Source organism: Impatiens glandulifera, chromosome 4, assembly GCF_907164915.1.
Source record: "Impatiens glandulifera chromosome 4, dImpGla2.1, whole genome shotgun sequence".
NCBI classification, from domain to species: Eukaryota; Viridiplantae; Streptophyta; class Magnoliopsida; order Ericales; family Balsaminaceae; genus Impatiens; species Impatiens glandulifera.
Window position 1 is genome coordinate 25001291 of NC_061865.1, and position 14121 is coordinate 25015411.

Here is a 14121-nt window from a genome sequence, read left to right on the forward strand (position 1 = left end):
TAAACGAGTAGTTGATATTCTCCTAGAGGATATACAAACAATCAATCATACAACTATCTGCATCATCCAAGAGAAGACGACGGAAATATTTCATTTCATTTGTAGAACTTTTGATTCTTTATGCATAATATGAACTACTGTACATTTATATATATGTTACCATGTTTGAGTTTTGATGAATATTTTGTTGTTGCTTACTAATTTGATAGATAAAATATGTGATTTTGATTGAGAATAGCTTGATTTATTATGTGGTGGGTGACTTGATAGTGAAAATAATTGAAATGAGCATGGATAAACCAGAATGCTCAAATGGAAGCAAGAAAAGTAAGAAAAATGACTGATATTTAAATTCTTTTGATTAATGTTTTTGAAGTTTTAGAATATTTATGTCTTGTTAATATAGTTGTTATTTTTAAACATTTTATAGTTATGTTTTAATATATTAATGTCTTATGTTTTTAGCTTATAACATTTTATTGTAATATTTATTCATAGTTTTGGTTTTATAAAATTTAATTATATCTTTAGTTTTATAACAATTGATAATTCTTAGATATTTTATCTTTGAAAATTATTACGAATAATGTTGTTGATGTCTTGTTTAGTAAATAATTTTTAACTTTCAACTACAATATATCACTAAATTGCTGTAATATTTGCAATATCAATAATATGTATTGTTGAAAAACCTATGACAGATCGAATGGTATATTTGGTAAATATTTTTCAACTATTGCATAGAAATTCCTTGTATTAAAGTGCAATAATTTTTACATTAATCCATGTTAATCGTCAAATTACTTTAATTTTTGTAATATCGATATTATATATTGTTGTGAAACCCATTATAAATCGAATATTGTCGTTAAGTGTAATGATATATCAATAATGAATTTTGATATATATATATATATATATATATATAAACTTGATGAATAAAATTTAGAGATTTTAAATAAGAGTAATGATATATACAACCCCTTACACAACACCTTCATACAATACTTACCTCATTTGGAAAGAAAGAGAAAATATATCTTAAATAAATCATCAAATATACATGTCAAACTAACTTAGAAATTATATTTGTATAAAAACTTTTTAGGAACAAAAAATACAAAAACAATTTATTATAAAAATTTATTTTCTTTTGCAAAGATAAAATTATATAACTTAAACTTGAACGTGATACATTGAAAATACTTTTTTATTTTTACCAAATCTTAAACCTCTTCCAATACAAAATTTTTTATCGTTTGGGATGGCATAAAATGATGTTAATTAAACGAAAATGCGTCTTAATTGGATAAAACATAGGCCTTCTTATTATATCTCGTCTAAGTTAGAACAAACTAAATTTCATTTCAATAACATTTCTTGCAGCAACATGTTTCATGTTGAAAAATTCTTCGTAGTTAGAAGGTGTTCGTGCAACATCCTAAGATCCTAAATGGTACTTGTGTCCTTTAAAAATCCTTCTTCATTTATGTATCCAACTTCTACTAAATAATAGTAACATGTAGTAATGTAATTATTTATTAACATTTTTACTAAGTAACAATAACATATGTTAATGTCTAATTTTTTATATGAATAAATAGTTATATATTCCTTATCTCGAGGAACTTTTAAACCATTGTTTTTAATAATTGCATCTCATCAAATTTATTATCAACAACAGAACCTTCCCAACCATGTAATATATAAATGAACATCATATCATGAGAGCAAACCCCTAGCATGTCTGTTGTAATTTATCCATTTTGATTTATATATGTTTCTTTTATATTTTCTCCCGTAGAATATATGTTCCATCTATAGCTCCTAGATAATTTTATTTATATATAAAAAAATAAAATAAAAAATATGTATTTTATTAGTATATAGAAACAATACATTTATTATTTACCTCAAACCATTTCCATCTTTCATTTGTATGAGAATTTTGGAGAGTCTTTGACTTTTTTAGTATGTCAACTTGAAGATTTATAACGATTTTTAACACTTCATGCACATATTTACTAATTGTTCATCTGGAACGATGAAACGCAAATGAAGAATTTCTTATCTTAATATGATGAGCTATAATATATAGTAATATATCTATCTTTTCTTAAAAGATACACTTTGGAGTGAGATAACCTTAACACCTCCATCAAATTGCATAAACGAAGGAAAGCCCTTCTATCCTTTATCATTGAGTTTTGTCATCCTATTTATAGTGTATGTTTTGAGTTGTGCGGTATTGATAGATTGATAAATAGATTAGAAAGTTGATAAACATCGCTCATAAGCAAGTAGCATGACCATTCTTTGCAAAACAAAATAGAGTTTATTTTATATCATTTCAAAAACATACAAATTGCATTATGATCGTCATAATTATCCAATTCGCCACTATAATATTCATCATCAGTAGCATCCATCTATTTATAGTGATAATTAAGATCTAATATTATTAGTAAGAAGATGTATTAATCTAAGCATACATTAGTCACATCTCAAACAAAACTCAAGACTAATAAAGCAATATGAGTTATTGGGTGGTGGTCTCGCTTATGGGGTCAAAATCAATATGCTCTAAAAAAAATTAAATATCATTCTTATCGATCTCATAAGTATCATAGAAAATCCCATTAATTGAATAATTTTTTCGAGAAAGATGATACATCTAAGTCATACAAGTAAAGAGGTCTATTCATTGATAAAAAATGAAAAAATGTGAATGGGTATTGGGTTGATGATAAAATAGAATCCTGAATCGCGAATAGTGATTTGATTGGTGATGAAGAAAGAGAATTCTTGGTTCAGATCGGGAATAAGTCTGATTATATTTCTATCTTTGTGCATTCCGTTTGAAGAAATGAAGGATCCCGAATAATCAATCTTTCTTTTAGTTGTTGAATCTCTCTTTAATTTATCAATGAGAGCAAGTTTGAAAAATGATCTTAGAGTGTCTAGGGCAGGGCCAAGAGGGTTTCTTAACGCCTCTTTTTCTTTTCATCAAAAAGACTTTTCATGGTAAGGATGAAGGGGAACAAGCACACTTGAAGAATTAATAATAAAGTAATTTAACAAATTTTGGTTAAGACAAACTCAAGACTAATAAAACAATATGACTCAAAAGTGAAAGTTTATATTTGGTTCTTATCAATATGTTATGTTAGATGATATCATTATTAGTTTTTCATATTTACTTACTGTAAATGTTTTTTATTTTTAATATGATATTTTAGAAAAATGTCATCTCAATCAATGTTATTATTGTTTAAAAATTATATTGTACATGATAGATTAATCAAATTCATAGTTAGAACAGATTGATTAAAATCATCTCTTCTAATTAATTAATGTAATTTTAATTTACTTCAATTAGTTTTGTTTATCTCTTCTAATTTATCTTCATTTTTCATAGAGTAGCAGATAATTAAAATCAATTATTATTATTATTATATATTCATTCAGAATAAGGAATCTTATTACTATGTAACCGATTCAACTATCAATTAAGAAAAAAAGCAAAATCATTCAAATAAGTATTCAAGGAAACAATAGTATTTACAAATGAACCTGTAATAGTATTGGTTTGATTCTCTCTTAAAGGTTAGAGAAAGATCGGAAAACAATTATAAGACTAAAATGATATATTTTCTATTTCATTATATAGTTTTTCTAAACTAGTAGATAAATCAGTTATTTAATCAAAAGATAGAAAATTAACTTTTCCAAAAAAAATTATTGTGTATGTTAAAAGACATATCTGTTCAAATCTTGTATTCTTAGTCTCGTCTTCAAACAATGGGTTCGTCCTCAACTTCCTAGGTTATCATCTTATACGAATTTTATCCGAATCTCCCCAAATATATGCTTTTAGAAATGTGTTTCCTTAACTTTTTCCGAATTTCCCCAGATCTTTGCTTGTAGAAATAAGTTTCTTGAATTTTCTATGATTCTCTCCAAATCTATGCTTGAAGAAATAAGTTTCCTTCTTCTCTGGATCTCCTCAAATTTATGTTCGTAGTAATGAGTTTCCTTAATCTTATCTAAATATCCCCAAATCTATGTTTATATAAACGAGTTTAGATGAAAAATAGTTCAAGAAAATGAAAACAATGAAGAAAAAGATTTTAGATGAAAAGAGATGAAAAGAAAAATAAGGAATTACTATATAGACGAAAAAATGAATGAACTTTCTAAAAAAAAAATATTAGGGAAGAAAAAACATAATAAAAATAAAAGGGTACATATAAAAGTATTATTTTTATACTAGTTTGTAACGGTTTCTAAGTACAAATTTGTACCTAAAAAATATATAAATTTTAAATAATATTTATATAAAATATTTCAACCAAGCATTTAACCAAATTTAATACAGTTATTAGTTAAACTAGCATGTATTCCGTGCATTTGCACGAGTAATAATATAAAAACCGTGAAAAAAATATTACGGTAAAATTTTTATGGGCGGATCAACCCACAATCCGACCCAAATATCCATTTACTCTCACATATATCAAAATTAACCACAACTCTCGACCCGACAATCCAGACACTTTAAAAATTAAGCATCATTATATATATATATATATATATATATTAGTTAGTTAAAAAGTTGAACTTATATTGTTAAAATGTCACGCGTTTATTAAATTTTGAGTTGAATTTAAAATATAAAGTGTTATTAGCCTAGTTGGTTAAAAGGTTGTACTTGTTTTGTTAGGTTGCAAGTTCGAACTATACCTATAGCATTTTTAATTTTATTTTTAACTGTTTTAAGTTTATGGGAGGGTCAACCCAGAATTCGACCCAAATATCCTTATTTTTAACCGTTTTAAGTTTATGGGCGGGTCAACCCACAATCCGACTCAAGTATCCATTTACTCTCACATATATCAAAATTAACCACAACTCTCGAACCGGCAATCCGGACACTTTAAAAATTACGTATCATTATATATATATATATATATATAGATTAGTTAGTTAAAAAGTTGAACTTATATTGTTAAAATGTCACGCGTTTATCAAATTTTGAGTTGAATTTAAAATATAAAGTGTTATTTGCCTAGTTGGTTAAAAGGTTATACTTGTTTTGTTAGGTTGCAAGTTCGAACCATACCTATAGCATTTTGAATTTTTTTTTTAACCGTTTTAAGTTTATGGACGGGTCAACCCACAATCCGACCCAAGTATACATTTACTCTCACATATATCCAAATTAACCATAGCTCTCGACCCGGCAATCCGGACACTTTAAAAATTAATCATCATTATATATATATATAGATTAGTTAGTTAAAAAATTGAACTTATATTGTTAAAATGTCACGCGTTTATCAAATTTTGGATTGAATTTAAAATATAAAGTTTTATTAGCCTAGTTGATTAAAAGGTTGTACTTGTTTTGTTAGGTTGCAAGTTTGAATCATACCTATAGCATTTTTAATTTTATTTTTAACCGTTTAAAGTTTATGGGCGGGTCAACCCACAATCCGACCCAAGTATTCATTTACTCTCACATATATCCAAATTAACCACAGCTTTCGACCCGACAATCCGGACACTTTAAAAATTAAGCATCATTTTATATATATATATATATATATATATATATATATATATATATATTACCTAACAAACATAGCCAAAAGATCACTAAATCACAATCATTCTTTGAGTCTATATACCTAACAAAAAAACATGAAATTGCAAAAGCAGGACATCTAGCTCTTGAAATGTATGGATTTTTATATAAATTATGATAATAATCTCATTGCTTAAACTATCAATTTGTATATATGTAATACATTAATATTTAAAAATGATTCTAACTAATTTATGTTAAAATGAGATTCAAATTTATAGCATTTGAATAATTACACTGAGTTTTTTGAAATATGTACATTTATCGCTCTATGTATAGGAAACAAAAAAGCTTATTTATACAAATATTAGGTCAACTAGACGTATAAACAAATAATAATCCATTTAAATATAAATATATATACTATCAAAATTGACTAATTACACCTATATCACTAAACAAAGTTATTTTTTTTTTAATTTATTTATTAATTATATATTCATTTTTTTTCTTTTTTCATAAATTAATTAATCAATTTCTTCCTCTTATTTTTTATTTATTTATTTATCTCTTTCTATCTCTTTTTTATTCATAATATTTTTATAAAAATTTTCTCTTTTTATTTATAATATTTTGTGAAAATTTTCTCTTTTTATTCATAATATATTTGTGAGATTTTTCTTTTTTCATTTTTTTTAAATATAAAAAATAAAATTAATAGTCTTTTTTATTTAAAATTTTATTTGTGTTTATAATAATAGTAAACAAAAACATTGAGTTATTATTTTTTTATAATCTTGATTATTATTTGATAAATTAATATATATTATTATTCAAATTAAGTGATATTTTGTTGTTAAAGGGGATGAGTCATTATAATTTGACTAATTTTCAAGTATTATCTCCTTAAAAAGATAAATAATTTTAAAATATTCAATGTTGATATGGCAATTTAGAAAAATAATAAGAAAAATATAAAATTAAAATAATCAAATATTAAATACTAAAATATAAACCTAAAAATGTAGGAAAATAATAAAGAAAAAGTAGAATGAAAAATTAATTAATTATTTATTAAAAAAAAGAAAGAGAATAAAAAATATTTAATTAATAAATATATAAATTTGTAGATAAATAACAAAATTAATTAATTAATAAAGAATAAAGTAAAATGAGAAATTGATTAATTATTTAATAAAAATAAGGAGAGAGAAAGATAATAATATTAAATTAATAAACATATAAATTTATAAAAGATTAATTTTGTTAAATGAGTCATCTTTATACTAAATTTTTTTAAATATTAAATAAAATCTTAGTTATTTTTAGACCGCTTATGTAGAGCTACCTTGTGGCGGGTTTGGGTTGAGAGGTTAATGAGTTCAACTATTCTAACATAAATCTAACATATTTAATATTTCGGGTAAAAAATCTCTAACATAAACCTTACCTGTTTATTTATGTTTGACCTAATTCTGACCCGTTTGACCCGTTTGACCCGATTTACCTAACCCAACTCGAATTAAACTCGATATAATTAATTCATATCTCACTATTTCAAATTAAAATGACATCAATACAAAATAAAAATAAAGTTAAATCACAAATTCACTTATACAAAATTTTACAAAAGAAAATGAGTGAGTGGGTAAGAAAAAATAACACAAAACTCAACAAAAGAAACTTGTAAACGGGTTATCGGGTCTATTTTGGGTCATGTCAGGTCGACCCGATTTTGACATATTTATTAATTAGATTAAACAGGTCGACCTGATTTTAACCCGAACAAAAAGATTTTTTCGTGTTCGGCCCGAGTTGTGTATTCTTGTCGTGTCCAAAATTACTGGCCTGGTCTTAGTGAATTCATATTTTGATCTAATTATTGTTATAAATTATTTTGATTTACATTTTTTTATTTTTGTTAAATGTTGTTTATTTAATATTAAATTTGACTTAATCTTATTAAATATGTTATTATTCCTGTAGATAAATTTAACTTAAAACTTATTGCATGAATAAAAGTACAGTATCATTCAGTAAAGGGAAACAAACTATACAGATCAAGGTACCAAATTATTTCATTAATGTTCAAAATCACAACCAAACATATAATTAGTTGGAAATAAAAAATAACACCAATGAAAACATTTTACACGCTATAATTTACACATCTTTTTATTCCTCTCTCACCCACAAAGAGGTGTTCTTTTGCGTCGGTCTCCTCTGCCTCTGTCTCCACTGCGTATTTCTTGAGGCATTTTGGACACTTCCAATTCTTCTCTGGACAAATTCTCCACTGCCGTATTTTCTGGCGTAGTGTTTCTTTATTGCTGTGATATCGCGGGTCGTGATGTTTGCAACTGCGCTCAGGACAAATGTACACTTTTCCCTCACGTCCTCTCCCCCTGTTCAACGTCTCCTGGAGCTCAACGTCAGTTAACAAAGCAATCACCTCAGCATCTGGATCATAAAAAAAACACAAATCAAGAAACAATATTATAAAACATTGGAATCGTAAACAACACTTAATTAGGAATTCTCACCATGCATTCCAGGACGGTTTCTTCTCACCGACTTGAAGAAGAGGTTTTTCAAGTTCTATATACGCCATCGTAGACATAAACTTCTTTAGCAGAATACGGCTAGAGATTGGAACTGGGTCATTGAAAACTAGGACAACTATGTTTATAGAGAAGAATACGGATAGAGATTGGAACTGGGTCATTGAAAATAATGAGAGATCGGAGACTACAGAAGGATTAGGAGAAAAAGGCAACTAGAGAAAGGAACTGTTCATTCAAAGTTTTGAGAGATCTAAAACTACGATAGGATTAGGAGAAGAAGACTACTAGATATCGGAATTGGTTCTTAAAAAAATTAAGAGATCAGAGACTACGACAGGACTAGGAGAGGAAGACGGCATATTAGAAGAAGAAGACCGCATATTAGTAGAAGAAGACGGCTTGAGATCGAAGTTGGTTCATTGATTTGAGATGGGAAACTATTATTTGAAGGCGAAGGCGGCGGCGATAAAGAAAGATAATTAGGGTAAAATGACTGTGAAGCTAACTTTTGGGCCTGTTTGGGCCTGTGTCCTATTTATATATAAATCATAAGTATAAAATATATAATTTTATCCTAAAGTTTTAAAATTTTACAATTGTATCTCTGAGTTTTTTAATTAGTCAATATTAAACACAATCTTATAATAACCAAAAAAAAATTAATTTATCAATATTAAACTTAATCGTATAATAAAACAAAAAAATATATATACATATAATCTTTATAATTGATGTAGAATTTTGTTAAAATAATAAGTACTATTAATATATACAAAATAAATTGCGTAAATTATATTGTAAAATTTGTGTCAAATTGATTGTATTCAATAAATAAATAAAATAATTTAATGTTCAAAAAATGAAGATTATAAGTATCCCACAAACATAAATTTCTTCAAATTTTGTTTGAATAATAGTCGGATATATAAAAAAAAATTAACAACAAATTAAAGAAAAGAAAAACTATAAATACAATCAAAATTTTGACAATTCCGTAACGAACATTAGAATTAAATACAAAATGGAAAAATACGAGAATGTCAATAAACTTTAAGTTATATATATTTATACTTTGAATTAAAAAAATTTTGGATTTAATTGATATAAATGTGTGTTTTGAAAAGTACTAACACCAATGTGGGACACATGTTTTTATTGATAATAACACAAAGTATTATTGTATATATTATAATAAACAAAAGAATAATATATTGATAGAGAAATATGTTCTCTACAAAAAAAAAATTGCGCAACTTAACATAACAAGAAAATTTCTTATTTATATTTGCTTAGTTGGTGCTCAATTTGAATTTTTTAGGGTTTAAAATTAAGAAACGCGTTTTCTTTAATATTATTTTCCTAATAATCTGAAGAATAAATATCTTCAAAATAGATTTATGAAATAAATTAATAAAGAAAATTTGACTTGTAAAATTTTGTAGGACTAATTATAACAATGTTTACATAAAAAAAAAATCAATAAATGTGAACACAACTACAATGAAAGTAGTTATTTCATTATATGTCTTTATACAATATTTTTTATCGTAAAAAATTATAATAATAATAATTAAATCCACAAAAGATGTAAATTGTACTAAACGAGGTGTTATGAAAGACTTTGCGTCTACAAGAATATGTTCAAACTTGAATGTGCAACTATATAAGTGAAAATCTTCTAACGAAATTATGATTGATAGATTAAATAATATACTCTATATTCATAAATTTTTGACATATGTCAAAATATATATTTTTTTTAATATGTAATCGTTTACACGAAGACATAATAGTACAAATATATTTTATCACTAGTTAGCCAAGTAAACAATATTTTTCACAAAAGAATGTTTAAATGATAAGTATATATGAATGACTATGCTTATTAGAAGATATTTCAAGATTGTCTAAAAGAAAATTTTTACTTATTGTGAAAATAATTTGAAATTGTACAAGTTTAAAGTCAATGACAAGTTTATACATACATGTCTTAGACATAATACATTAAACAATATACTCTAATATAGTTATCACATTTGACTATGTTAATCAAAGATAAAATTGTGGATCCACTAACAAAATTGTTAAATAGAGAGTTAGTTTAAGAGTCTTTTAAGATATGAGCCTACTATAAGCTGGTATGAAGAAAAACACAACTTATGCAGACTAGAGATCCGAAGAACTAGGTTCAATGGATAACCTAATTGTACTGACTTGGAAGTTTATTGCTGATGATTAATCCTATAACGAAACAATATATATTTTGATGAGAATAAGCATATTGCTTTTAATGATTCTTTGTGAGCAAAGAGATCAGCTATATCAGATAAAGTGGTGCCACGTTGAAATAATTGTACGGCTCAATTCTAAACTCTTTCACAGAACCAAACGCGTGTTCCATGGAAAAAAACATACACAACCATGAGAGCTTGACATGAATCAAGAAAAATTCCAAATGAAAGTGTGTAATCGTTTACACAAATGATAAAATAGTTCAAGGACATCGAGTCTACTAATTGGCTAGTAAAGTTATATATAATTTCGTAAGGAATGTTCAAAGGATTATACTTACTTATCCTATGTAGGATTCAACTATTGAACCTTTCATCGGGTCAATCTTTCAATTTCCATTAATGTGGGGGATTGTTGGAATTTTAAACTAATTCCATTAATTAAATGTAAATGAGAATTTGGATAAATAAATTAAATGTAATTTAATAAAAATAAATATAAATTCATTCCAAATTCAAATGTGAATTTTGGTGAAATTTAATGTCAATGGATAAGATCGAATGTCAAGAGTCTAGAAATGTCAAGAGTCTAGGAATGGAATCCATTGGATGAATTATCAACCGTTTCGTTTGATTGATAAATGAATTTATTGTGATGGATTAATTTCCAGTTTAGTTTTATATATCTCATATATCTCTCATTTTTCTTGTCACTTATTCATTATCTCTCTAGAATTCGAAAGATTTTTTCTTTGTTTTCTTGAGTGTTTTCGAGTTTTACACTCAATCAAGTGTTCTTTGAATTCTTGACTTGTCGTATTTCCATTGAACTTAAAACCCGGTGATCGATTCAGGTACTTTGACAAGTTTGTTGCATAGTAATTTCAGTGCTGAATCACTACTAGATTCGTTGTACCCTGAGAGAGAGTCATATGCATTAAAACACAAGGGAGTCAATAAAACTATTTTAAGGAAAATATGATAAGAACATGCTTCAAATCAACATTGTATTATAGTGATTTCATTTTTTATAACATTATATTTAATTAATTTATTTGTAACATCATTTATTTATATATATATATTATTTCAAAATAACAGTTCATTTATTTTTACGACAAGGTTATAAAAAGAAGAAGGCGGCCAGAGGAAAAAAAAGATTATTATTATTACTATAAAATGTTGAAACGATGAATCTAAACGTGTTAAATATGAATCATTATCCAATAATATACAATACTAACTCAAATTAAAAAAAAATAAAATTGGTTATCTAAACTTTTAATTATTTTATTTAATACATTATTTTAATTTAGTGTTTTTTATATACAATATAATCTTAACTTAATTATATTTATTGTTATAATTTCTTATTTATAAAATAATAATTACTTTTTGAAAACTCAATAACCATTTTTTTTATGAGAGAAACCAAGCACCTTGACAATTTTAACTAACTTCATTAATCTTGAGCATTTGCCTACAAAAAATCATGTTGCTGATATTTTATAAAGGCACTTAGTATAACACAATTTCAGATACTTAGATCGAATCTTTATCTTCAAAAGGTTCATGGGAGTATTAAGATAAGTATTTATTTATTAATATGTTTCAATATGACTTAATATTTATAAGTTATATTTTAAATAAAAAATTAGTTTAATTTGAATATGTAATGATTTTTTAATTATGGTATATCCTATATGAAAGCATAGGTATAAAACCCTTTTATAACCTATTAAGGCAAATTAAAGCATTTACTTACCATCAATAAGATTTCGAAAATTCTCTCCAACTATTTTTTCTAGTTCATTCAATTTCTTGTTCTTTAGTTATTTGGTTTTAATTTTTTTTCTCTAAATTTTACCAACAGTTATAAAGCGGATATTGTAGGGATTTTTAAAAACAGTTAATATTAAACCATTTATATCAACCGCATTAAAAACGCTGATATTGTAGGGGTTTTAAAGCGGTTTATATTGGGCCCCTCTATATCAACCAATTTAAAAATCGTTAATATTTTTTTTTGGAAAACAACTTAACGTCATTTCATCAAAAACCCAAAATTGGGAGAAATGGTCAATGATCAAAGCTAGGCAAACTCTAACTTTGATTAAAGGAATCAAACGACTCCAAAGTATCTGATTAAAATCAAACAAAAAACAGAGATTACAGAAACAAACAACTAAAGCATACAAATCCTACTACATAACATTCTTATTCAATTATCCAATATCATTTCATCTGCTTTCAGATCCCAACCTAATGCTCTCGCAGCCCCACTGCTGGAATTAAACTAATTTCATTAATTAAATAAAAATGATATTTGAGCAAATAAAATTCACACCAAATTCAAATGTGAATTAATTTTGAAATTTAATCCAAATAAAATTCATAGAAAATTCAAATGTGAATTAAGGTGAAATTAATTCAAATTAAATTCACAATAAATTCAATATAAATTAAGGTGAAATTAAATTCAAATAAAAATAAATATGCTAATTGTTACAATTAACATTAATGTCTTGAATGAGGCAAATAACAAATGTTGTTAATTATAATTGTAACTACAAAATACTTATTTTTGGATGTAACTTGCAAGGATAATAAAAACGTAAGCAAGGATAACCATTGGATTAAAGAATTGATTAATAGTTTTAGAGTTTAATTTTCAATTATAAATATCTCTTCACCTTGTATTCCTCTCCACACATCATCTTATCATATTTCACTCTATAATTTTCAAGTTTTTCCTTATCTTTGTGAGTGTTCTTCGAGTTTCTTCACTCGACCATTTCTGTGCGAAACCCGGTGATTGTGATTTAGGTACTTTTGTCTAGTTCATTGTTGTAGTGGTTTCTGTGCTAAATCATTACGGATTCCGTTGTACCCTAGAAAGCAGCCACCGACGACGTTCTTCAGCACAAATAAGAGACGGTAAAACTGTTTTAAAGGAACTATAATTTCACAGGTCTCGTAGCAAACAAGAAGATTTTTTTTCATCTCATTAAATAATCTATTGTATATGTTCTATTATCATTGTATTGTATTCATTTAATATTTACGTGTAATTGTTACGAGGTAAGATTACGAACCACTTTTTCTTATCACTTGTTTGGTTCTAGGCTTCATTATTAGTGATTGAACTGTTGCATAAAAATCGTATATGTTGATGTGTTCATTATCAACAATTTTTAAAGTGGTAGAAATAGAGAGAATCAATATTAACCGTTTTAAAATTCTTTAATATAGATGGGTCAATATCAACATTTTTAAAACGATTAATATTATTCCATCTATATAAATTGCTTTAACAACCATTTATATTAACGATTTTTAAAACGGTTAATATTTAAATGATCAATTTTTAACCATTAAGTTCCAATTTTTTCAACCATTCTTCTTTGAGTTGCGCATCTTCTTGTGATTTTCAATTACTTTTGTTAGACAAATGTTCTCTCATTGTTTCATTTACAACAACAATTTCTTCTTCGTCTATATGTGGTAGGTTCAAGTCAAATTGTTTCATCTCCACATTTGTTTTTCTTGGAAAGAAACTTGGGGCTTTGGTGGTAGGTTCAAGTCAAATTGATTCATTTATGTACAATTAATTTTTCTTAGAGAATGACTTCTTTTATTGGTGATAGGTTCAAATCAAATTGTTGCATCTCTACAACTTCAGTTTTTATTTGGAGACTAAGTTTTTTTTGTTGATGGTAAATCAAGTCAAATTGTTTCT

At 25.8% G+C, this 14121-nt stretch overlaps 1 protein-coding gene across 1 annotated transcript; it reads right to left on the reverse strand.

The window, feature by feature from the left end:
- Positions 1-7641: 7641 nt before the first annotated feature.
- On the reverse strand, positions 7642-8646 carry LOC124933447 (protein indeterminate-domain 13-like). The gene is made up of 2 exons (XM_047473848.1): positions 8131-8646; positions 7642-8047 (listed from the first exon to the last, which is right to left on the reverse strand). Exons 1-2 carry the CDS (start codon positions 8135-8137, stop codon positions 7737-7739), a joined length of 318 nt encoding a protein of 105 aa, XP_047329804.1. The 5' UTR covers positions 8138-8646; the 3' UTR covers positions 7642-7736.
- Positions 8647-14121: the final 5475 nt, after the last annotated feature.